At 41.7% G+C, this 23,922-nt stretch overlaps 1 protein-coding gene across 1 annotated transcript; it reads right to left on the reverse strand.

The window, feature by feature from the left end:
- Window positions 1-17,303: 17,303 nt before the first annotated feature.
- Window positions 17,304-22,272, reverse strand: NR0B1 (nuclear receptor subfamily 0 group B member 1). Its single transcript, NM_001194935.1, has 2 exons — window positions 21,090-22,272; window positions 17,304-17,705 (listed from the first exon to the last, which is right to left on the reverse strand). The coding sequence occupies exons 1-2, from the start codon at window positions 22,255-22,257 to the stop codon at window positions 17,461-17,463; spliced, it is 1,413 nt and encodes a 470-aa protein (NP_001181864.1). The 5' UTR covers window positions 22,258-22,272; the 3' UTR covers window positions 17,304-17,460.
- Between the last annotated feature and the right edge of the window lie 1,650 nt (window positions 22,273-23,922).

Consider the following 23,922-nt stretch of genomic DNA (forward strand, 5'->3'; position numbering starts at 1 on the left):
AGAGGCTGGGCAATGATGAAACTGCCAAATCATTTCCATGGTGCAAGGCTTCCTGGTGGACTCCCAATCAGCCCTTTAGCTTCTGCCATTTAGCTGCACCCTTTTCATTTAAGACTTGACTCCAGCTAGAAATTCCTTATGGACAGTGTAATTATCTTCCATTGCTTTTTATCCTGTATCTACATAATTTGATATTAGACACTCACAGGAGCCACATAATTAATGCTAACTGATCAATGAGAGGTCTCAAGAAAGTAACACCATGTAGTTTCGAAACCAGTGCCCACAGAATCCTTGACTTAATCAAAACTGTCAAGGAGAATTACATCACCATCAATCACATAATAGATATTAATAGCTAATATTTATGGAGCAACGGAGCACTTGTGTGTCAAACATGGTTCCAAAAGCTTTCCATGCTTCTACACATTTAATCCTTATAATATCTCTATGAAGTAGGTTCCATTATTATCCCCATTTTGCAGATGAGGAAACTGAGTCACAGAGCAGTGAGATTACCTAACTTTCCCTTGGTTACTCCTGAGTAAGAGGATGAAGTAGGAATGAAGCTCAAGCTGTGTGGGTCTAAAGCCTATTCTATTATTTATTACAGTTTACTGAATCTGAATAGACTGCTAGCTCTAAAATGAAATTATTGACAATTCTTTTTAAACAGGTAATGTGGTAAAGAATAAAGAACATGAGTTTTGGAGGGTAGGTTTATGTCAGATCTGTCTTTTACTGGCTGTGTGACCTAAAACAGGTTACATAACTTCTCTGAACCTTCCTTTTTATGAAAGTCTGTAAAATGAAGATAATAATATCCACCTTTCAGGATTAAATTTGATAAAGCTTCTTAAGAGCCTTTCATGATGCCAGCACTGGTGGCTATTATTGTTTAATCAACTAACTGGATGGCAGTCAATCTATAATTTTCTCTAGCCAATAGGGTAAACCGCAAGATGGAGTTATAAGCCAAAGGAAAGCATGACTGAAGTAGGCTTCAGTTGAGTTGAGATCTGCCCAAAGAATCATTCACTTGTCTACAGTGGAGTCACATCAACCATATATTCAACTTTTGAGAAGTTGGCTTGCCAAAATAACAGACAGGGAATCAATAATTTCAATGTATAGAAAACCTCAGCTATCTTAAGCCTAGGAGTCAGCATGAAATGGTGAATCTTCTTTCTAACAGTCTCTGTTTCAGGTAGCTCTGCCTGACTGACAGTTGGGAGCTTCTTGCCTCAATAAGTGTGGTTATAGCACAGCTTTCTTTTTTGTCAAACATAAGCAAGTTATTTAATCTTGTGCACATCTAATAAAGAGTAATATGTTCCAATATTGGGGGACAAACTAGCGTTGGACTCATTATAGTTACAACAGGAAACACCATGATGATCTCCAATGGGGATGTCTTCCCTCAGGAATTTTTAAGGGAAATATTTATTATAGTTGATTTTCATTTTATGAGCTTCTGTTGTGATGCCACCATATTTTTAACATGGTTAATTTATGTTTTGGGTTTTTTTTTTTTTTTTGACCCTTGCCTTTCTTGAAGAAACTTCAGTCATAAAGCCTTTGGGCCACGTATTGGAAAGCACATTGGCATTCAAATACCTTCATGATAAAATACAAATTAAGTAAATCTGTTCCAAGATTGTTACTTTATATTTTTTCTCATCTGCAAACATTTTCAAAGAAATTATCTTTTCACAGTGCTGCAAATTCTCCAGTGGTATCAACTTTATATGGGAATAAGTTGTTCTGGCTTTCTATTCAGAGTGTATATGGTTGACTATATTCCTGATTACCCTATTGTTTATTACTGCAAGCAATCTTATCTAAAAGAGAAAGGGGAGAGTTCATGTTCTCATAATTCAGTTTGTTGATGCCTGAGGTTTAGAACCATTCCAAGGGCACTGCTTGTCAGCTCTCTTTGAAATGTCCAAAACTCTTTCAATTGCTGTGTTTGTTTTCTGTGAAGTGAACAAACATATACAGATTCCCTTATATACTTAATGTTGATGTATTTGGTACCTAATCTTGTTATATTATCAAGCAAACCATGGGCCAGGTAACAAGGATCTAATGTACTTGCAATATCAATATTCATTCTATGGCTTATTTTTCTGAGTTATATAATCACATAATGAAGGTTCTTTAGTTTTAAGCAACAGAAATAATCTCATTTTGCTGAGGTTAAACAGAATTTATGTGGAAAACTATCAAGAGCTAATACAGGCTAGGGTTTTGAAATGGGCCAGACTCAAGACTGTCTTCCAGGCTGGAAAACAGGATTCAGCAGTTGGGGCAGTCAGAACATCCCTCCTTTTCATCTTCCGCCCCAAGAGGGAATAAAATTTCTATGATTGTTAGTCTTTATTCCTCTGCCTGAGATTTACACTGGTTCAGACTGGGTCAGGTGCTAACCCATTGGTTGAAGGAGGCAGAGCCTTTGTTCAGAGCTCACCAGACTGCATTCAATGTGGAAGAGGTAATTCCTCCAAAAATTGTTGAGTGCTTTTAAGAAGAGGAAATCGATGCTGGCTGGCCTAACCATACACACTTTTGCTCCAACCATAATTTTTTTTTTTCACAGAAGACGTTTTCCTAAATTGCCATTTACTTAATTCCCCCAACCCTCCTCCTCAACATCATAACAGGCTAAGAGTTTCCTTCTGTTCCTCATTAGTTCAACTCTTGCTTGATGTAAATCTCCATCCTTGGAGAAAAGAAAGTGAAGTAAACATAGACCTGGGATTGACTTTCTGTGATTGAAGATCTTGGCGAAATGCAGAGAGCTGGAGTGGGGTGCTTTATTTCTCTTCAAGTCTACAATTCCTACCTGCTCTCCATACCCAGATCTGTCAGTTTTTGAGTTTCTGCAAAAAAGGCCTGATGGGTGGAAGAGGGGATGGGCTAGACTAGACAAATGTCACTAGAGATCATGTTGTCAAAACTCAAAATTGAGACATCTGGTCTTAAAAGCACCTGATTAAATCTTATCACAAGATCTTCAAGGGCATTGTGCTCTTTGTTCTGGGAAGTAAAAATTGATGCTGAAATGAGTCAGAGCAGGGACCTCTGGAATTCAGAAGTGCCCAAGTCCCAGGTTAAAAAGCAAAGGTAGTCAACTAGCAAGACCCTTTGGTAAATCTGCTCCTGCTTTGTCAGAATTCTGGCAATTCTCTCTGGTAACTGTATGAGGGGCTGTAGAGTGATCAGTTCCCTGCTAAGGCCAGTTGAACTTGAAGGGAAGGCATTGGAATTGGCCACAGAGGTGACTGGTTGGTACTCTCATGTAAGTGGAATCATGCAGTATTTGTCTTTCTGTGACTATTTTATTTCATTAGCCTGACATCCTTAAGGTTCATCCATGTTGTCCCATATTTCAGCATGTCCCTCTTTTTTAAGGTTGAATAATATTCCATTGTATGTATGCACATTTTATTTATCCATTCATCTGTTGATGAACATTTAGGTTGTTTCTATATCTTGGCTAGTGTGAATAGAGCTACAAAGAACACAGAAGTGCTAATATCTCCTCACTCCAAAGACTCTGAGACCATATTAGAAGGCAGTTCTGAAGAGGACAGGTGTGACTCATGTCTGGGAACCCTCAGGAAGGAGGCACTATAAAGGATCTGGAGGCTTACTTGAAAGTAAAATGCCAATGGCTGACATCCCTGTGGCCACTGGGGCACAAAAGAGGGGATAAGGAGAGGTAGGTTTCTGTGGAGTCCTGGGATCAGGACATGTTGCACTCTTGGGCTATTTTTCAAAGGCATCTTCCCTCCCTAGTATAACCCCACACCAAGAGTTTTCTATTCTACTTCTTATTTCTTTTAGACTTAATTTATTTTACCTTGAATATTAAAACACAAAATTTCAAAAAAATAAAAAGGCAGAACTAGCAGGTGGAGATCCTCTCTTAGGTAACTGGACTTTGACTGGGAGCTGAGGGGAATTACCACAGGGCCTCCTGGAGTGGAGGAAAACTGCCCCATATTGCCCACGGTGTCTTCTTGGACTGGAAGGAGGACATCTGAGAAAGCCTTAACCCCAGAGAGATTGCAGTCTTGAGCAGGTGAGGCTGAGGTCCCTGTTGAAAGGAAGCAAAGGTTTCCCACCTCTGACTGTTTTCAGCTTCTGCCCATCCGTGGCACTCTGAGGAAACTTGTAAAGCAATTTCACTGGGGTGCCTGGCAGCTGCCACTATTCTGAAAAGGAGCAGGTGGCAGATTGTGTTGAAGAGTAATGGGGAATGATTCGTTACTTTACACCCCATCCAAACACTCCACATTCTAAGGAGGGAAATATTCCTGAGACAGGTGCTCCAAACATAAACATGGAGGCAGGTTATAAATCTCTGATGTTTTTTAACTTTTCTTTCATGATTTTCCAGTGACAAAGTTATCTTTGGTCTGATTGTCAGAGTAATTCAAATGATAAATTGTATTTACCTTTGAAGACGTATAATCGGAGTTACCCTCCCTGTTCTCTTTTTATTAATGACAATAAAGCAATATGATATTAATATCTTCCTGATACATTAGTGAACGAACAAAAATTATAGAGGAAAGTATTTTTCTACTCATAGTACCTGCAATGTTATAAAACTTTAAAAAACAAAACTTAGAAAGTATTGTGGAGAAGAAAATATTATCTTGGTTTGACAGATAAAATAGTTTCCTAGAGAAAAGATTATTTGAAATGGCCTAGAAAAGTATACACAATTTTTAACTATTAAATGGAATTTTGGGAAGACAACACCTCCATTATGAGAAAAGATTCAAAAGAAAGAGAGTTCTTGTTTAGAAAAGAATGTTTCTTTTCTTTTCAAACATTAAAATGAAGACAACTGCAACAAATGTCATGTGGTTGCAAATGTTTATTGATGTGTGTTTTGACTTTTTTTTTATAAATGGGTTTATAGATCCCACAGATGAGGCAGAATTTTTTCTGATGACTTGATGAGTTGTACATTTCCAGGGTTGGAGAAGAGACATCCTAAAATCCCTAAAAAACCACTGGAAGTCCTCCAATTTATATTTCAAATTGTTAAATGAAAATATCTTCACAATAAAGTGAGGGGGTGAGTGCAGTGTGCCAGCAGCAGAGAGACAAATTTACTTCACCTTTTTCACATCCATGTTTTGAGGGAGAGATATATTAACCAATGAAAGGCCTCTTCCAGGATTTTGCCCTTTCAGATTGGAGCAAATAGTCTAGCCTTGGGTATATTGATACATGCTAAGGAGGTGTTTGTTAAATAAATAAGCGTCCTCTATGGAAAGGAACTGATGATAGTGAAAAGGCTATCAACACATCATGGTCAAAAGTATTCCATCTAAATGGCCTGGCACTAAGATTTGTGTCTTTCACAAATTTGCCAGTAAACTGTTAACAAAGTGCACCTGCTGGTAAAACAAAACTGGTATAAAACAATTATCCAAATATTTTCAAACAAATAGTCATTTCAACAGTTTTTTCAGATTTATTCAACCACCTGCTTCACTTTTTCCCTGGCGATAGTAAGAAGCTGGTAAAAATTGGAGGTTCACTACTGGGGGAAAAATAAAGAATAAGAAATTTAAAAGGAGAAATAATTTATATCTAGCCAAACCAAAGTCAAAATGCAATAGCTGAGGATTCTTGTTTAGGTGTAAAGCATCATTATGTGGAGTACTTCGGAGTGAACCATCTCTACACCCATCAGATCTTAAGCTCCTTGATGGCCCATTATTTTGTACATTGTAGGGACAATGTACAAAGGATTTCAATTCAATCCTTATTTGGATTGAATTGAATGTTACTTGTGTTAATTACTTGCTGACCTAGAAGCTCTAGCCTGAACTTGCACAATCCCTACCAAAATGTATTAGGATACATTTTGAGGACGTTAATGTCTGGTATAAATGATTAACAATCTGGGATTCAGTTTTATCACTTGTTACAATTTGTTTATATTTTTGGTACTATGAAGTTTTCTAACTAAAAGACTTCATGCGAACTATCAGCAGATGAGTTTACCAGGCTGCCTTACTTGCATCTTTAATTTCCATAAAATCAAAAAAGAAAAAAAACAAGTTTATAGGGGTCTTTCCAGTACACCATGACTCAAGTTTCCTAGTACCATCTACTTTGTAACTTTACCTTTCTCTGACATCAACATCTTGATGGAATTAAAGACTAACGTTTTTCATAATTTAACTTGCCATCAGGATGCAATGAAACCAGAGCAGAAAAACAAATACACGGTGGCTTCAGAACAGGAAGCTTTGTACATAACTCAAAGGAACTCAAGCAAAGAGAATGTAATTGCATGCTGAAATCAAAATGATTATTGATCTACAAATCCTTACCTATATACAGAAAGAAAAAAATATTTTGAGGACAAAGGACACCCAATCTACCCAATTGTAACTTACTGGCCTTTTGTTGTCATGTGAATTAATTGATGAATAAGGAAAAGGCCCCTTTGGTTTTCTGTGCACCTGTGTGTGTGTATTCTTAGTGACTGATTTTAATTCAAATCATTATTCAATATAGTTTCAGATATCATAGGCTGAAAATTAATAGCCCTGTTTTCAGCTTCTTCCTAGTAAGAAATTCAGCCATTGCTTTTACCATTCGTTAAAGTTTACTGATATTAAATAAGATTTTTAAAAAGTAAAACTTAATTTATGTACATAGAAGTGCAACCTGGCATATGATAGATCCTGCTTCAATTTCTATTTCCTAGAACACTTCTGATATGGTTTGGCTCTGTGTCCCTACCCAAATCTCATCTTGAATTGTACTCCCATAATTCCCACGTATTGTGGGAGGGTCCTGGTGGGAGATAATTGAATCATGGGGGCTGTTTCCCCCACACTGTTCTCATGGTAGTGAATAAGTCTCTTGAGAAATGATGGTTTTATCAGGGGTTTCTGCTTTTGCATCTTCCTCACTCTCTCTCTGCCTGCTGCCCTCTATGTAAGACATGACTTGCTCCTCCTTGCCATCTGCCATGATTGTGAAGCTTCCCCAGCCACATGGAACTGTAAGTCCAATTAAACCTGTTTATTTTATAAATTGTCCAGTCTTGGATATGTCTTTATCAGCACCATGAAAACGGACTAATACAGTAAATTGGTACCAGTAGAGTGGGGTGCTGCTGAGAAGATACCTGAAAATGTGGAAGCAACTTTGGAACTGGGTAACAGGCAGAGGTTGGAACAGTTTGGAGGGCTCAGAAGATAGGAAAATGTGGGAAAGTTTGAAACTTCCTAGAAACTTGTTGAATGGCTTTGCCCAAAATGCTGATAATGATATGGACAATAAGATCCAGGCTGAGGTGGTCTCAGATGGAGATGAGGAACTTGTTGGGAACTGGAGCAAAGGTGACTCTTGTTATGTTTTAGCAAAGAGACTGGTGGCATTTTGCCCCACCCTAGAGATTTGTGGAACTTTGAACTTGAGAGAGATGATTTAGGGTATCTGGTGGAAGAAATTTCTAAGCAGCAAAGCATTCAAGAGGTGGCTTGGGTTCTGTTAAAAGCATTCAGTTTTAAAAGGGAAACAGAGCACAAAAGTTTGAAAAATGTGCAGCCTGACATTGCAATAGAAAAGAAAATCCCATTTTCTGAGGAGAAATTCAAGCCAGCTGCAGAAATTTGCATAAGTAACTAGGAGCCAAATTGTAATCCCCAAGACAATGGGGAAAATGTCTCCAGGGCATGTCAGAGGTCTTCACAGCAGCCCCTCCCTTCACAGGCCTGGAGTCCTAGGAGGAAAAAGTTGTTTTGTGGGCCAGGGCCAGGCCCAGGGTCCCTGAGCTGTGTGCAGCTTATAGACTTGCTGCCCTGTGCCCCAGTTGCTCCCACCATGGCTGAAAGGGGGCCGATGTAGAACTTGGGCCATGGCTTCAGATGGTGCAAGCCCCAGGCCTCAGCAGCTTCCATGTGGTGTTGAGCCTGCAGGTGCAGAAAAGTCAAGAATTGAGGTTTGGGAACCTCCACCTAGATTTCAGAAGATGTATGGAAGTGCCTGGATTTCCAGACAGAAGTTTGCTACAGGGGCAGGGCTCTCATGGAGAACCTCTGCTAGGGCACTGCAGAAGGGACATGTGGGGTTGGAGCCCCCACACAGAGTCCCTACTGGAGCACCACCTAGTGGAGCTGTAAGAAGAAGGCCATCATCCTCCAGACCCCAGAATGGTACATCCACCAACAGCTTGCACCTTGCATATGGAAAAACCTCAGACACTCAACGCCAGCCTGTAAAAGCAGCTAGGACAGAGGCTGTACCCTGCCAAGTCACAGGGGCAGAGCTGCCCAAGACCATGGGAACCCACCTCTTGCATCAGCGTGACCTGGATATGAGACCTGGAGTAAAAGGAGATCACTTTAGAGCTTTAAAATTTGACTGCCCATTTGAATTTTGGACTTGCACAGGCCCTGTAGCCCCTTTGTTTTGGCCAATTTCTCCCACTTGGAATGGTTGTATTTACCCTATGTCTGTACCCCCATTGTACCTAGGAAATAATTAGTTTGCTTTTGATTTTACAGGCTCATAAGCAGAAGGGATTTGCCTTGTCTCAGATGAGACTTTGGGCTGTGGATTTTTGAGTTGATGCTGAAATGAGTTAAGACTTTGGGGGACTGTTGGGAAGGCATGATTGGTTTTGAAATGTGAAGACATAAGATTTGGCAGGGGCCAGGGGTGGAATGATATGGTTTGGCTCTGTGTCTCCACCCAAATTTCATCTTGAATTTTACTCCCATAATTCCCATATGTTGTGGGAGTGACCTGGTGGGAGATAATTGAATCATGGGGGCAGTTCCCCCATATTGTTCTCATGGTAGTGAATAAGTCTCATGAGATCTGATGGCTTTATAAGGGGTTTCCACTTTTGCATCTTCCTCACTCTCTCTCTGCTTGCTGCCATCTATGTAAGATGTGACTTGCTTTTCCTTACCATCCACCATGATTGTGAGGCTTCCCCAGCCACGTGGAAATGTCAGTCCAATTAAACCTCTTTATTTTGTAAATTGCCCCCCAACTCGGGTTTGTCTTTATCAACAGTGTGAAAATGGGCTAATTCAACTTCATTAGCCTTGTTCATAAGACATTTTGGTGCATCTTATCTAGAATAAACTTCTCTATAATTGCTCACTGTATCAGCCAGGATTTAGTTAGAACACAGAAATAACACTAGTAATTTGAATATAGAAGATGAAGATAAAGAATTAATCACCAATAAACATACGTAAGTACTAAAAGGTGTGAAAGAAAACTCTAAGGGGTCCAGAGATAGCAGGTTTTAAAACAAACAGCCACAATATCTAGGCTGAAGAGAGTTGACAATGTAAGAACAATAACTTAGCAGAGGATCCCCTCAAGATGGAGGTTCAGATCTCTTTAAAGAGAGCAGGAACAGGCAGCTTCCAGGAGCAAAGACACTTGCCAGAGGGCACAGATCATAGCTGGTGGGCCCGCAAGTAGGGAGAATATGACGTGAGAGTGTGGCTGGCTGGAGCTGATTCATGAGGGCCAGTAGGCTCAGGTGCTGCTTTATAAGAAAAGAGAACAAAAACCTGAAGGGAAAGTGCCTTCCTGCTGCTATTACCTTGCAGTTTCACTCAAGCTCTTACTTTAGTTGAAGCATTATGCCAAATGGCAAAGCAGAAATGTTTACAGAGTGTCCGACTGATATCACAAAGAAAGGCAAATAATAAAAGAAAGATATAGGGCTGAGAGTCAAGAAATAAGCAATTGGCACACTCATATATATGATTAACCTATCTTAGGTGCCCAAGTTTTTTTTTTTTTTAATATAATGGCCAATATACATTTTCTTTTATCCTCTAAATCAAGGCTAATAAACTTGCATGATCCTAAAAGCCCAGAAGATTACCCAAATGAGTAAAACAGTATAGATATAAGACAATAAGGAGTGGGATGAATCATGGTGAAGCAGAGGCAACAAGCCTGACCTCCTAAAAGTGATCCAATTCATAGATATATGTCTGCAGGCTGTATGGGGAGCCAGTTCACAACTGATGCATGGAAACCCAATAATACTGTGCTCATAATTATAAAACTAGATAATGAAGCTGTCTACAAACCAGAGGATTTTATTTCGTTGTGTGGCTTTTGGGGGTTTTTTGTTTTGTTTTGTTTTTGGTATGGCCAGTGAAAACTATCATTCTCAAGTTAGCTATGGAACCACAGATTAAATTACTCATCCAGTAGGTTGGAAAGGATTTATCATTTATCTACTGTTTAAATGTCTCCTGTGAGTCTTCTGGATAAATAATTCATAGTATTTAACTAGATATATGTGCGGGTAGGTTTTTAGCTAATTGAAAGTAATCATTTTTATTTTGTGTCAGAAACAAAGGAAGTAAAGGAAGCAAGGTTTCTTGTATTTTAATATTCTACATGTTATGCCTAATTTGGATTAGGATACATTTCCACATTGGCAATTCCCTTGTTTATTATTTAAACAGCAATGACAATAGTAGCATCAGACTCTATTACAATTACTTTGTGGCGGTAAGAAAAGAAATAACCACTTAAAGCATTGTAATTACATCAATGTTATTAAATCCTCTACGTGTGTTTTTAAAGGTCAAAATTCGAACATTAATTACCTTTCTGCACTGAAGCATGAAATGGCTTCAAAGTCCTTAGCTAAACAAGGATTGTGACTAAATTAGTGAGGGTGAAAACTAGACCTGAGAGCAACTACAAAAAGATTTGGCTATAAAGAATAGAAGTTATGTTTTATAGAACCATATGTTTAGTATTCTCAAACTGGACTTTATTTCATGTGACTTTATTTTTCTTTTGAATGAAGGTAATTTGTTCAATATATAACTAAATGTATTTTACATTTTATATCTTCATAAGACTGTTCATATGTGTACAAAACTGAAACTGTCTTTGTAAAACCTCTGGTTCCAGTTTCTGATTTGGAAAATATCTTCATTGTAACTATATAATAGCAATACCACGTTTATCCGCAGTTGAAAAACAAAAGTAGTCTTAGATATCTAGATTTAAAAATGAAGTACATTAGATGTATTCTACAAAGTGTCACAAATGTACTTACTCCTATTTAACTTTTGCAGTTCAGCTGTAACACAGAGTGGTATGGTAGGAACTCAGAGGCTCTTATCACACAAGACTACTTTCAAACTCTAGCCATGCCTTATGCTACTGATGGGAAATATACCCAATTGCTGAGCCCAGATTTTCTCATCTGGGAAGACAATATTTAACTTGTAGAGCTACGATGAAGATTAAAAGATATACTCCATGAAAACCACTCAAAACAGTGCTTGGCACAATAAACATTAGCTTTTTAATTTGAAATACACCATGATTTTTTACTTGAATACACCATGGGTTTTTAGATCTATGTATTAGGAGTAAAACAATGTAATAATGTAGACTATTTTAGGTAAATCAGACACTTTTATTTTATTTTATTTGACAGGGTCTTGTTCTGTCACCTAGGCTGGCATGATCTCAACTCACTGCAACCTCTGCCTCCCGGGTTCAAGTGATTCTCCTGCCTCAGACTCCCGAGTAGCTGGGACTATGGGTGCCCGCCACCAGGCCTGGCTAATTTTTGCATTATTAGTAAAGATGGGGTTTCACCACGTTGGCCAGGCTGGTCTCGAACTCCCGACCTCAAGTGATCCGTCTGCCTCAGCCTCCCAAAGTGTTGGGATTAAGGTGTGAGCCACTGCGCCTGGCCACTTATTTTATATTACAACAAATTTGTTTCCTTTTCCATTTATTTCAACCCCCACCCTCTGCTAGTTGCTACCTTCCATTTTGTTCTACTTATTTTTATATTTTGTTTTCTGTAGACCACCTGCATCTTTTTCTAATCACTTCAAATATTCTTAAAGTATCTGTGGGAAGTTTTGGTCTTTGTATTAGTCTGTTTTCATATTGCTATAAAGAAATACCTGAGACTGGGTAATTTATAAAGGAAAGAGGTTTAATTGACTCACATTTCTGCATGCTGGGGAGGCCTCAGAAAACTTACAATCATAGCGGAAGGGGAAGCAAACACATCCTTCTTCACGAGGCAGCAGGAGAGAGAACTGCAGCGAGAGGCGGAAGAGCCCCTTCTAAAACCATTGGATCTCATGAGAACTCTTACTCACAAGAACAGCATGGGGGGACAACCCCCATGATTCAATCACCTCCCACGAGGTCCCTCCCCCAACACCTGGGGATTACAATTCTAGTTATAATTCAAGATGAGATTTGGGTGGGAACACAGAGCCAGACCACATAAGTCTTCCACTCCAAAACTGAACATATGTTTTCATGGAGGAAACTTTCTGACCTAAAACATCAGGTTCATGGTTGGACATCACTGTTTATTCATACAGAGGTCCATTGACTCTGACTAGAATGGAAAAAACAAGTCTAATTCAGCACTATTGATCAGTAAGAAGTCTATATAACTACATAGACAAACATATGGTCAACTCTCAGATATTATTACTTTAAAAGACTAACTGGTAGTGTCTTTCACTCATACACGCAACTTATTGACTGATTGTGACAATGCCTAAGTGTACAATTTTAAAGAATGTTTAAATGGCTTCAGAGCACTATCTCACTCACCTTCATTTTAGTGGCTATATTTCACATACATCGTCTAAGTGCAAGATGAAAATGATGCAAGAACCATCATGTTTACATGACTCTTAATCCCTCATCAAGTGAATAAAATGATTCGAAGTTGAAACGGGAGAGGACATTTTTACATTATGAATGTAGGTAACACAACACAGTAGTATTGGCAGTACCTGCGCAGGAAAGAGTTAACATAGTAGGTCTGAGACTGCTATCCTTAGAATGGCCTGCTCGGAAGGTTAGTTTTTGGCTGGCATCTGGGAACTTCAATTCTGAGAGTGTTCTCAATGTTCCCTAACTCATAGGGGCGAATCACTGTGCCTGGACAGTTTGTGCAAACAACATAGCTCACACTGAGCACCTACTTCCTTTTTGTGTGTTTGGAATTTCGGAACATGCTAGGTGGAGGGTACCTATGTGACCAGCTCTCAATAAAAGCCCTAAGCATGGAATCTAAAAAGGGTTTCCCTGAGCAGAAATAATCACACACATGTTGCTGAGTTTTTATTGCTGGGAAAAGAGTATATCCTGTGTGACCCCTCATGGGAAGAAGAGACCATAAAGTGGCCTGCATATGGATTTCTCCACCAGTGTCTCTTCTCTGTATGACCCAGCCATATACCCTTACTATATCGCAGTAATGTACAACTGTGAGTACAAGTACCTGTGGAGTGCTGTGAGACCTTTTAGCAAATATCTGAATGAGAGGGTGGTCTTGGGAACAACGACACAATGGTGGCAGTGGTGGGATTTGCTAGAATGACTGCAATTCACTGAAATGTAGCTACAGCATTATGTGGGGAAAAGAAAGAGAGAGGGGCAGGGAATTATGAAACCCTGGTACCTGAGTGGCTATGGCATTAACCATAATACGAAACAGCAGCTGAGCAGCTGTCTGTGATCAGAGGTAAAAAGTTACCTATGGAAATCGGAAATAATAGATTCATCCCAGGAGAGTTGGCTCTCTGGATACCCTAGGTGCTTTTGATCATACAGAGTTGGCTCTGCTGAAGTAAGGGGGGTGGGGGAGGGTAGGAAATAGTAGCATAGCCTAGGCAATGATAGCTTTATTTTTTGCAGTCTCTCCCCCTCCCTAACACCCTCGCAGGAGGAGAAAGGGCCCAAACATTCTGTACAATGGGCTTTGGATGTGCCAAATATCATAAAATATAGTTTGTAGTTGTTCTTTCCTCCAAGTAGAGAGAAAAAAAAGAATTAAGTCTGTTTCCAGGGCTGGAGCAAGGATTTAGATAAAGCAGAGGGGAGAGAGAGAGAGAGAGAGAGAAAGAGAGAAAGAAAGAAAGGAAGGAAGGAGGGAGAGAGGAAGTAAGGAAAGAAAGAAAGAGAGAGGGAGGGAAGGAAGGAAGGAAAGAAGGAAGGAAAGAAGAAAAGAGAGAGAGAGAAAGGAAGGAAGGAAGGACGGAAAGAAAGAAAGAAAGAAGGAAAGAAAGAAAAAAGAAAGAAAGAGAAAGAAGAAAGAAAGAAAAGAAAGGGAGAAAGGGAGGAAGGGAGGAAAGGAGGGAGAAAAGGAAGAAGGGAGGCAGGGAGGGAGGGAGGGAGGAAGGAAGGGAGGGAAACCCACTGTAGCTATTTCTTCAGCCTAGCTGCTGCTGCTCCCCTCCCTTTCTCTTCCATCCCAGCTGGGTTCTCCTGGCAGCTGTGATGTGAACCCTGTAAATGGAAAATTTACTGCTAGGGATTTTAGTAAACTTGTAATGAGAAAAAAACAGGAATTTTAATTCACAGCTTTGCATTTGTGGCTATTGCATGTGGATGTATGATGAAAACTGATGTGCAATGTTATGTGCCTATAATTTCATAAATGCTAGAAGGGTCATCTCAATCAGGAAAAGCTGCAAAGAAAAAGTGTTAATGAAACACAGCTCCCTTGCTTTTTTGCCACAGGCGGGTGGATTGGAATTTATACTCTTGGTATTGGAAACAAGGCTCAGTAATGGATGATTTTTTTTTTTTTTTTGCCATAATTTTGCCTACTGGAGCCTCTGGAAAAGGGAGCCAATCTCCAAATGAAGACACACTTCTGGGGTTTTCAAAGCAGGTTTCGGGGGTTAGGGAGTTGTGCGGTTTTGTTTGTTTTTGCCAATAAGCTCTTGTGAAATCAGATTTCTGACCCTTAGAGGCTGATGATTTTCTAGCCTGACATGCATATTTTTGCAAGGGTCAATTTGAACAATCTGGCCTAACAGAGTAAAAAAGTCCTTAGGAACAGCCTTGCCTGTTACTTGGACTTGAAACACAGGTATCTGGCCTACAGCGTCTTAGCTTTGCTGCTGCTGCTGAAGAAAAGCCTCTAGCTTTTTTGAATACTGAATTCACAGATCCTAATTCCCTGGACCTGAATGAAACCTGATACTGCCGGCTACAGGCTATTTCAGTTTCAGCACTGAGCTGTGCTGAACTGCAAGTCGGCACAGGCTCAACGAACAGAACTCAGTCTCTGGAACTGCCACAAATTTAAGACATCCCTGTGGGGTCACAGCTATAAAACATCATGGATGCTAGCTGACCATCTGGGTCACCTGCAGATGCCCTAGAGAAAAAGGCTTGTTCTCTGATGGGACCATTAGAAATGGAGCTGCTGATGGACTGGATATTTCTGATACGGGATACAAGAGCCTGATTGCATTCCTAACTTTTGATTCTAGCCAAAGGCTGCAATTTAGGGAAGGGCACACCACAGGGTATGTGACCCCTCTGCTCACCCCTGATAGATCAGACTCTCAGGGATGTCTCATGGCTGTTGACTTGTGTTCCACTTTCCAGGTTAGTTGCAGTTCGCAACAATGGACTGATTGCCTGACTTTACTTCCCTTGCCTTTCTCCTGTTGTACACAACTTGGTAAGGCAGTATGATCATCCAATGCAGCTGTCCTCAGAAAAGGATTGATTTTTGCTAGGTGTTCACTAAATAAATGATCATGGAAAAAGGCTTGGGGGGGGGTATGTAAACCCATTTTGAAAAAATATTGAAAATCGGGATTTTGCCCTGACCAGTTCCTGTGTCTTTCTGGTTAAGTTGTATTAAAACGTTACTCTGTGAAAATGCTTCTGTCCCTCTTACACACAATCCTTCCAGAAGGTCTGGGTGAAAAGAGAAGTGATTAGGAAAAATTACATGAAGTTAGGATTATTGAATGGGGCACATTGATTTTGTAACAGTCAAGAAAAACAACCCCGACACCTGGGAAGGCTCAGGGGAGGAAGTAGGGCATTAATGATGTTTGCTTTTTGGAACTGCTTCTGGAAGCTTTCCCCTCTTTTCGAAGAAAACTCTTGTGCTGCTTTTGCAAGTGCTGCAGGCGCTTTGGACTCAGACCAAGGGCTGAGCCTAGATGGCACGTGACAGCGTGACTATGAGCTGGCAGCAGAGGGCCAGCTTCCACTGCATGTCCCCGCAGAACATGTCCAGATGCCATCTACACTCACCAGGCAGATGAAGTAGTGTCACTGACAGACTATTTGAGACTGACAGCCCCAGGCAGCCCCTCTAAAACCAGGGGCTGAACTGAATTACTTTCACTGGACTGAATACCTTGGGGAAGGAGGCACCTCGGTGGGAGGCCGCACTGGGGGCTGCCTAACCAATGCATATCCTGCTGGGGTGCCCTAACATTTTTAACTCTTTGTTTCTAGGGGACCACATGAGCCCTCAGGGATTGTGTGTGTGTGTGTGTGTCTGTGTGTGTGTGTGTGTGTGCTGTGACTATCATGACGCTTGCTTCCGCCCTACTGCATTCCTCTGAGAGCCTGATTTTGAGAAAATGTCCATAGGATTCAATAGACTGCCAAAGGGGTCTGCACGAAAGAAAGTTTAAGACTTCCTGCAATGGGTTATTACCCTAGACTAGATACACTCATTAATAACAGGCAATTTATTGCCCATAAACAAATAGACATATAGTAGCCTAGATTTTATCTGGACACAAAGAAAAATTAGTTCTATGGATTATAATTAAAGGGGCAGCAGGAGATAACAATAAAGTTGCTTTATGATTTCATGCCATGTTGTTCAATATACCAGTTACAAACATAATGTATCTAAAAGATGAAGTGTAATTAGTGGTTTTATAATGATGTTGAGCTTTCTGGAACTATAACCCCTCATTATAGAATGTATGTTCCTTGTGGATCTTTAAATCCATAAATGTGTACCAAAAAGATCCCCCAATAAAACAGAAAATCTCCTCTTTCACTTCTGCATGTCTTTATAATTACAGATTGCTTCTTGACTCCAGTTGGATGCAAACGCAGTCTTCCATACAGCTGAGGGAAGTGGAAATGAAGATAGAGCAAAGTGACCTCCCACTGATACTGGCACATAATTACATTCAATGTCATGATGTTACTTCCAAAGATACTTTTTGCTTATGTTGGCTAGGTTTTAATAGTTTTTGAGGCCTTACTTAAACCCTGCTGAAGCTTTTTTCAATCAAGTTAATGGTTAAGACCTTAAAATTTATTATAACAATATGTACAAATTTGATTTGAGCAGGTTCCATGAAATTGCTACACTTGTGAAAATAGCTTATTATACTAGTACCCCGCTATTTTTTTTTAAAAGATGTACAGAGCTATGCTACCTGTTGGCAAATGTCTTCTTTAACTATGGAACAGAGAAATTTGTGACTGTCTGGAATAAAAGTATTTCTTTAATTGAATACAAAAATACTCTGCATGTAAAAATATTAAGAAAGTTTATTTTAAAATATTTTACACTCTTTTGCCCACAGCTCTTTATTCTTCCCTCATGGTGAACTGCACTACTGCACTTGTGTGGCCCACATGCCTTTATATCTTTGTACAGAGCATTTCCAGCATCATATCATCCATGCTGACTGTGCCGATGATGGGCCTGAAGAACAGTTCAGCAATGACATTGGCATTGATGAATCTCAGCAGGAAAAGGGTACTATTAAGTTCGATGAATCTGTCATGGGGCCCTTGGTGCGTCATCCTGGCGTGTTCACTGAGTATTTGCTGAGTTCCCCACTGGAGTCCCTGAATGTACTTCACGCACTGCAGGCCCGGCACGTCTGGAGGGAGAAAAATCTCTTTGTTATAAAACAGCTCACCACAGAGTCCTTTGCTAGCTTTTTAAAAATAGCCATTTCTGTTTCATCCCAATTAAACAAGACCCAAAGCTTCCCGGTTAAAAGGGTAAAAGGCCAAACCAGTCTAAGTTTTCAGAAGCAACGTGTCCAAGAATGAAACATCATGTGATCTTACTTAATATTTACTATGTTTCTATGCACACGTTTGCAAATACACTGGCCATGAGCCAACAAACGCACACAATTTAATATGACAGTAGAATACAGTTTAATGAATCATCACGGCAGTTCACTTTCTATGCAAATATGAAGAAGTTCATGATATTTCAAGAGGTGGGCACTTTACCTATGAGAAACAAGCCATGATAAACAAGAAGTGTTGCCATGAGACAAATGTTTTTACCATTCTTCTTTGAACTTTCCATCATTACACTGATCGTTCAGCCAATGGTGGTAAACTTCACAGCCACAAACTTTGACACACAGTTTCATTTTACCTATTTGCCTGCAGGCCAATATTAGTCTAGAGGCCCGAATAATTTGAAAGCTAACACTGGCCACTTAGCTCATTGTACCATGATTTCTGTATTGGGGAAGATTTTGAAAAAAATAAAAGAATGATTCTAATGAGTGTTCAAAAAGGCTCTTTTCAAAAATATTAAAGTAAGAAGTTTTTGAAAATTCTTATAGTCATTAAAAGTTTAAAAAGTAAACATGAAAACATCACGAATTGTACCATGATTCAAGAATAACTTTTGTAATAGAAAACACATGACCTTTTGCAGTATAGTGTGATACCGAAGTAAAAGTGAAAGAAATAAATGCAGGAAAGTTTAAGTGGATGTAAGTTTTTATAAGGAAAGTAATAAGAGGAGGCTGCTTTTGAAGGTCCTTTGATCTTCCATGATGATAATATCGTTGCAAAGTTCTTTAACTTGTATTCAAGTAATTAGCAGTTGACCACTTGGTTTAAATGATGTTAATGATGATTGCAATCATTTTCCTTCCCTTTTCCTAAAAAATTCAACAGAAAAGTATTTTAAAAGCACCATGCCAATCATCACAGAGCAGCAGAACCAGTGTTCTTTAAAAAAATAATAATGGTAATAAGCGAGAGGCACTCCTATTATGGGCGAATATCAAATCTCATAAATAAGAACAAAAATAAAGCAACCATTTTAATCCATATTCCAGTTCTGATTACTCTAGTCCACACATTATCATCCCCTTCTAGCTACAGCTTGAGATCCAGGCTTAAGACCCAATTTTGTTGTGTTTGAATTCCATCGATGAAAGTAGGAAGAGGCTTGCATGAAACTCCACCAGAAATCTGAAGCTTCTCTAGGTCTAGATTCATGGCTTGTGAAAACTTCATCTTGTGTATGCCACATTACTTTTCTCTGTGTTCACAATATACCCCTCCACCTTGTCCCCACCCAAGTGGTTCCCCCCCCACACAGAGACACACAAACTGGCCTTCAAAATAAGGTCAGGGAAGAGAAAATGCAAATGGACTCCACAGTTTTATATCTCCTTAAGTTTGAACATATATATATATATATGTAGTACTTAAATTTATATATGGGACATACAAAGGATAAACAGCAAAGAGAGGCCACACTCTTAATAGGCATTACCTTTCTCCCAAATATAGGTACATTTGTGTTTCAAACACACTCAGCTTAGCTGGTTAAACTCATATTGAGAGAGGATTAGGAAAAGTCAATCAAGAATAAGGAAGAATGTGTGTGTGTGTGTGCGTGTGTGTGTGTGTGTGTGTGTGTGAAAAGTATATAAAACAGAGTCAAGGGAAACTGTTGATACTGAAACTAATGGAATGTAAATTTCTGGAAGCTGAGCCCCTCTCACCTTTATATCCCAACAGGACGAGGAACATAGTGGATGATTAGTAACACTGGCTGAAGGAATAAGAAGACTGTTTTCCAAATAATCTTAAGAATCATCTGCGACACTTATTATGAATGCAGATTTGCAGACCCTGGGCCAGAGCTACTGAATCAGAATATATAAGGCAGGAGCCTAGAAAGACTTTTATCTACTCCCTCCCACCCCCAACCACACACACACAAGTACTTCTTATGCACAGGCAAGTTTGGAAAACAATGGTATAAGCAAAAAGGTAACATATAATAGACACTGGGGTGAGCTGAGGTCTCTACGTCATGAAACGTGAGGTTTGAACGAATCATTATCCCACCAAATACTGATCTATGCACCCTCAAAAATGCTAGGCAGGGGGCAGGGACTTAATCAGAGATTCCAGCACCAGGGAAAAAAGATACAAAAGGAGCATTATAAAAACTATCCCAACTCAAGTTGCCTGGAAAATTTTGTTCCCACTTCAATCATTTTGAAAGGGCGCTGGTTGAAGATGATTCTAATAGTGAGAAACACCCAAGACAAGGTGCCTGGCTGTCCAGGGAGACGTTCCTCCAGTGATTTGGTTGCACTCTGTGGGACAGTGTGTCCAGCACCCAACAGACAACCTGAAAGTTTAGTGCAGCCAATATCCCACTGGGCCCAGAAGATAGGACCCTCAGGTGCCACAACACACCAACCATTTACTTTGGAGTAAGGTCACTTGGGACCTTGGGACACATCTACCTACTCAGTAAAATGGGGTGGGGGAAGGCTACAGAGCAAAGGGGGTTGATTAGCAGGTCTCTAAAGTCTCTTTGAATTCTAAAATACAGTGCTCCTGCTCTCAGTCCCTAATGTGTCTTTTTTCCCTATCCCTTTGCCAACCTGATATTATTCACAGAGATTTGGAGGAAGGGATAGTCCAGATGCTTAGGACCACACAAATAACCATTCAGAGGCAGGCCCATGAAACACTACATCTAGTGTCTTGTGTGTCCCTAGGGAATAGTCTCTCTATGGGACCCTTTAACAAATGTTTCCTTTTTTGCTAGCCTTAATAGATTTCCTCCCCCCAAAAATTTCAGAATGGGGTTTCAGAAATCGATGTTGCAGAATCTTCAGTGAGCAAAAACTTTTTTTAGAAAAAGATATGCTCTGGACTTAAAAGAAAGCTAAAGAAGAAAGAATAACCATTTCCCATGAAGGCACAAACTTTTCTATGGTAAGAAATGTGTAGAGAGCCAAGTACAAACCTAAACAAACAACTCCCCTCCTCTTGGCTGAGTTTCTGATAGCAGCCCACCCAGCAGAAGTGGTTCCTGGAGCTCCCCACCCCAACTCTGCTGAGTTAGTCACGATTTCTTCACCTTTGCCCCGACACTCTCCTGATCCCTGAAAACTCGTTACTGCCCGCGCCCCTAGATAGGCACTGCCCGATGCTTTTGTGAGCTGGGAAAAGCCGGCGCCTAAGGCCAGTACCCTTACCCGGGTTAAAGAGCACGGTCCCCTTGAGGTAGGCGTACTCCTTGGTACTGATGTTCAGACTCCAGCATTTGGAAAGAAAGCACTTGATGGCTTGGACCTGGGAGGCGGAGGGCACCTTCCTGGCCTCCGCCGGCGGTGCCAAATGGGGCTGCAGCGTGGGCACGGGCAGTGGCTCGTTGCCCCCGGTCTCCCGCCGCCTGGTGGTGAGGATCTTCTGCAGCATGCTGGGCTCCGAGACTTCCACAGTCTCGAACTGCAAGCGGTCCTGGGCCAGCTCAAGCATGAGCAGGGACGCCCAGCAGTTGCGCACCAGCACCAGCTGCTGGTCCAGGGGCAGCACCTGGAAGCAGGGCAAGTACTTGACGAAGCGCAGCGTCTTCAACAGGCCCGCTGAGGCTGCCTCGCAGACCACCTGTGGACTCTTGAGCGCCACCGGCCGCAGCGCACCAGAGGAGGTGTCCCACCAGGGGGCCCTCGGCCGCTCCTCCGGAGCCGCCTGCGCTTGATTTGTGCTCGTGGGCATGCAGTAGAGGGTGCTGCCCTGCTGCGGGTGGTCTTCACCGCAAAAGCAGCAGCGGTACAGAAGCGCCGTGGCCCGCCCGCCTGGTAGCGCCTCTTTACCCCCTGGCCTCTGCGCGAAGTAGGAGCGGTCCCACCACGCGCCCCCTGGCCGTGCCTCGGGCGCTGCCGGAGCCACGTGCGTTTGCTTTGAGCTAGTGAGCAAGCTGTAGAGGATGCTGCCCTGCCGCGGGTGGTCTTCACCACAAAAGCAGCAGCGGTACAGGAGTGCCACGGGCCGCCCACCCGGAAGCCCCGCTCTGCCCACCCCGGGATCAGAGCCGCACGAACAGCCCCAGCACGGACCCAGCGTCGCCTCGGGCGCCTTCGGTGCCGCGTACGTTTGCTTTGCGCTCGTTAGCATGCTGTAGAGGATGCTGCCCTGCCGTGGGTGGTCTTTACCGCAAAAGCAGCAGCGGTACAGGAGCGCCACGTTCCGCCCGCCCAGCAGCCCCTCTCTGCCCACCCCGGGCTCATCGCCGCACGAACAGCCCCAGCACTGATCCACCAGCCGCGTCTCTGGAGCCTCAGGAGCCGCGCGCGTTTGCTTCGCGCTCATAAGCATGTTGTAGAGGATGCTGCCCTGCCACTGGTGGTTCTCGCCCGCCATGGCCCGCGGCGCCCGTAGCCCAGTTCTGCCCAGTGGCTGCCTCCTGGGACCTATTTATACCCAGCGCGCACGCAGGCGCGTCGGCCGCCTCGGTCTGGGCAAGGGCGCGGAGGCGGGCGGCGTGTGCGGGGGGGCGCGGTGCTGCGCTCCGGTGTGTTCGCCCATGACCTCGGTGGTTCGAAGGGGCGGGTGCTCTTGAAAAGCTGGAAATGGAAGAAGAACAGCAGCGTGGGAGCTCCTGGACACTTTCCTCCTTCCTCTCATTACCCCTTTCCCTGTCTCAGGAAGACCGGAGGAGAGCGAGCGCCTGGATGCTGTTGCAACTCTTTCCATTGAACCCTCGCATCTAATTTGTTCCCTTTATTGGGAGGGCAGGGGAAAAGAGGAAACATCTACTTCTATGCTCTTTGTAAACTTTCATTAAATTATCACAGTTTGTGTGACTTATATTTGTATATGGATAGGGAGGTCTCATTTTCTGAGACCTTGAAAAATACAGAACATAGACAAGCATCATATGGGAACTCGGTGGAAATGCCCAATCTCAGGCTCCAACCAGACTTTCTAACTCTGAATCTGCATTTTAACGGTGTCCCCAGGGATTCACATGCACCTAGACGTTTGAAAAGCACTGCTCTAAATATGCTATCATAAGCGCTCAGTTTAATTCCAGCAGTATTTATAAGCGCCCACTATGTCCTGGATGCTGTGTTAAGAGAGCTGGGGGCAGCGAGCAGGATGTAAAAGTGCCTAAAACTTAGGAATATAATAATTACGAGGGGATAATATTGTTACAGTGAGAATTGTTTTCATTTTAGCATATGTTTTTTTTCTTTTAACTTTTAGGTTCAGGAGTACATGTGCGGGTTTGCTATATAAGTGAATTGCTTGTCGTGGGGGTTTGGTGTACAGATTATTTCATCACCCAGGTAATAGTATCCAATAGGTATTTTTTCTCATTCTCTCCCTCTTCCCACCCTCCACCTTCAAGTAGGTTCCAGTGTCTGTTGTTCCCCTCCTAGTGTCCAGGTGATCTCTTTATTTAGCTCCCACTTGCAAGTGAGAACATGTGATATTTGGTTTTCTGTTCCTGCATTACTTTGCTAAGCATGATGGCCGCCAGCTCTCATTCTTTTTCATGGCCGCAGTGAGAAATTTTGATCCTTGTAAAAGTATTCCATTGGTAAGTGTGTAATTAGTATTTCTTTTCCCACCCTTCCTAAGTGAATAATGATAAATAGAAGCATCAGGAAGCCTGGATCCATTAGTCTTCACTTGCCACACAGCTGTGAAGACATGGGGCGGGGAAGGGTATTGGTATATACCAGCTGATATAGAATCATTTTTACTTTTTCCCTCCCTCCCATCCTCCCTCTTTCTTTTTTTGCTGTTTCTTTTCCTTCCTTCCTTTCTTCCTTCCTTCCTTCCTTCCTTCCCTTCCTTCCTTCCTTCCTTCCTTCCCTTCCTTCCTTCATCCCTCCCTCCCTCTCTCACTCCTTCTCTCTCTCTCTTGCTTTCTCTTTTTCTTCTTCTGCAGGACCTGGAATTCTCGGCATAAGAGGAAAACCTAGGAGACCCCCATTTTGCTTGCAGCGTTAAATTTCATTCTGCCTGTGAGAGGCCCTAAATAGCACAGTGGTTAAATCCCTGGAACTAGCACTAGAT

This window comes from Pan troglodytes, chromosome X, assembly GCF_028858775.2.
Source record: "Pan troglodytes isolate AG18354 chromosome X, NHGRI_mPanTro3-v2.0_pri, whole genome shotgun sequence".
Taxonomy (NCBI): Eukaryota; Metazoa; Chordata; class Mammalia; order Primates; family Hominidae; genus Pan; species Pan troglodytes.

Excerpts from the sequence above, each read along its gene's own strand:
- NR0B1 (NM_001194935.1), bottom strand. The coding sequence starts at position 22,257 with ATGGCGGGCGAGAACCACCAGTGGCAGGGCAGCATCCTCTACAACATG. Across the intron at positions 17,706-21,089 it reads GACCGTGCTCTTTAACCCGG|ACGTGCCGGGCCTGCAGTGC; the intron begins GTAAGGGTACTG and ends TTCTCCCTCCAG.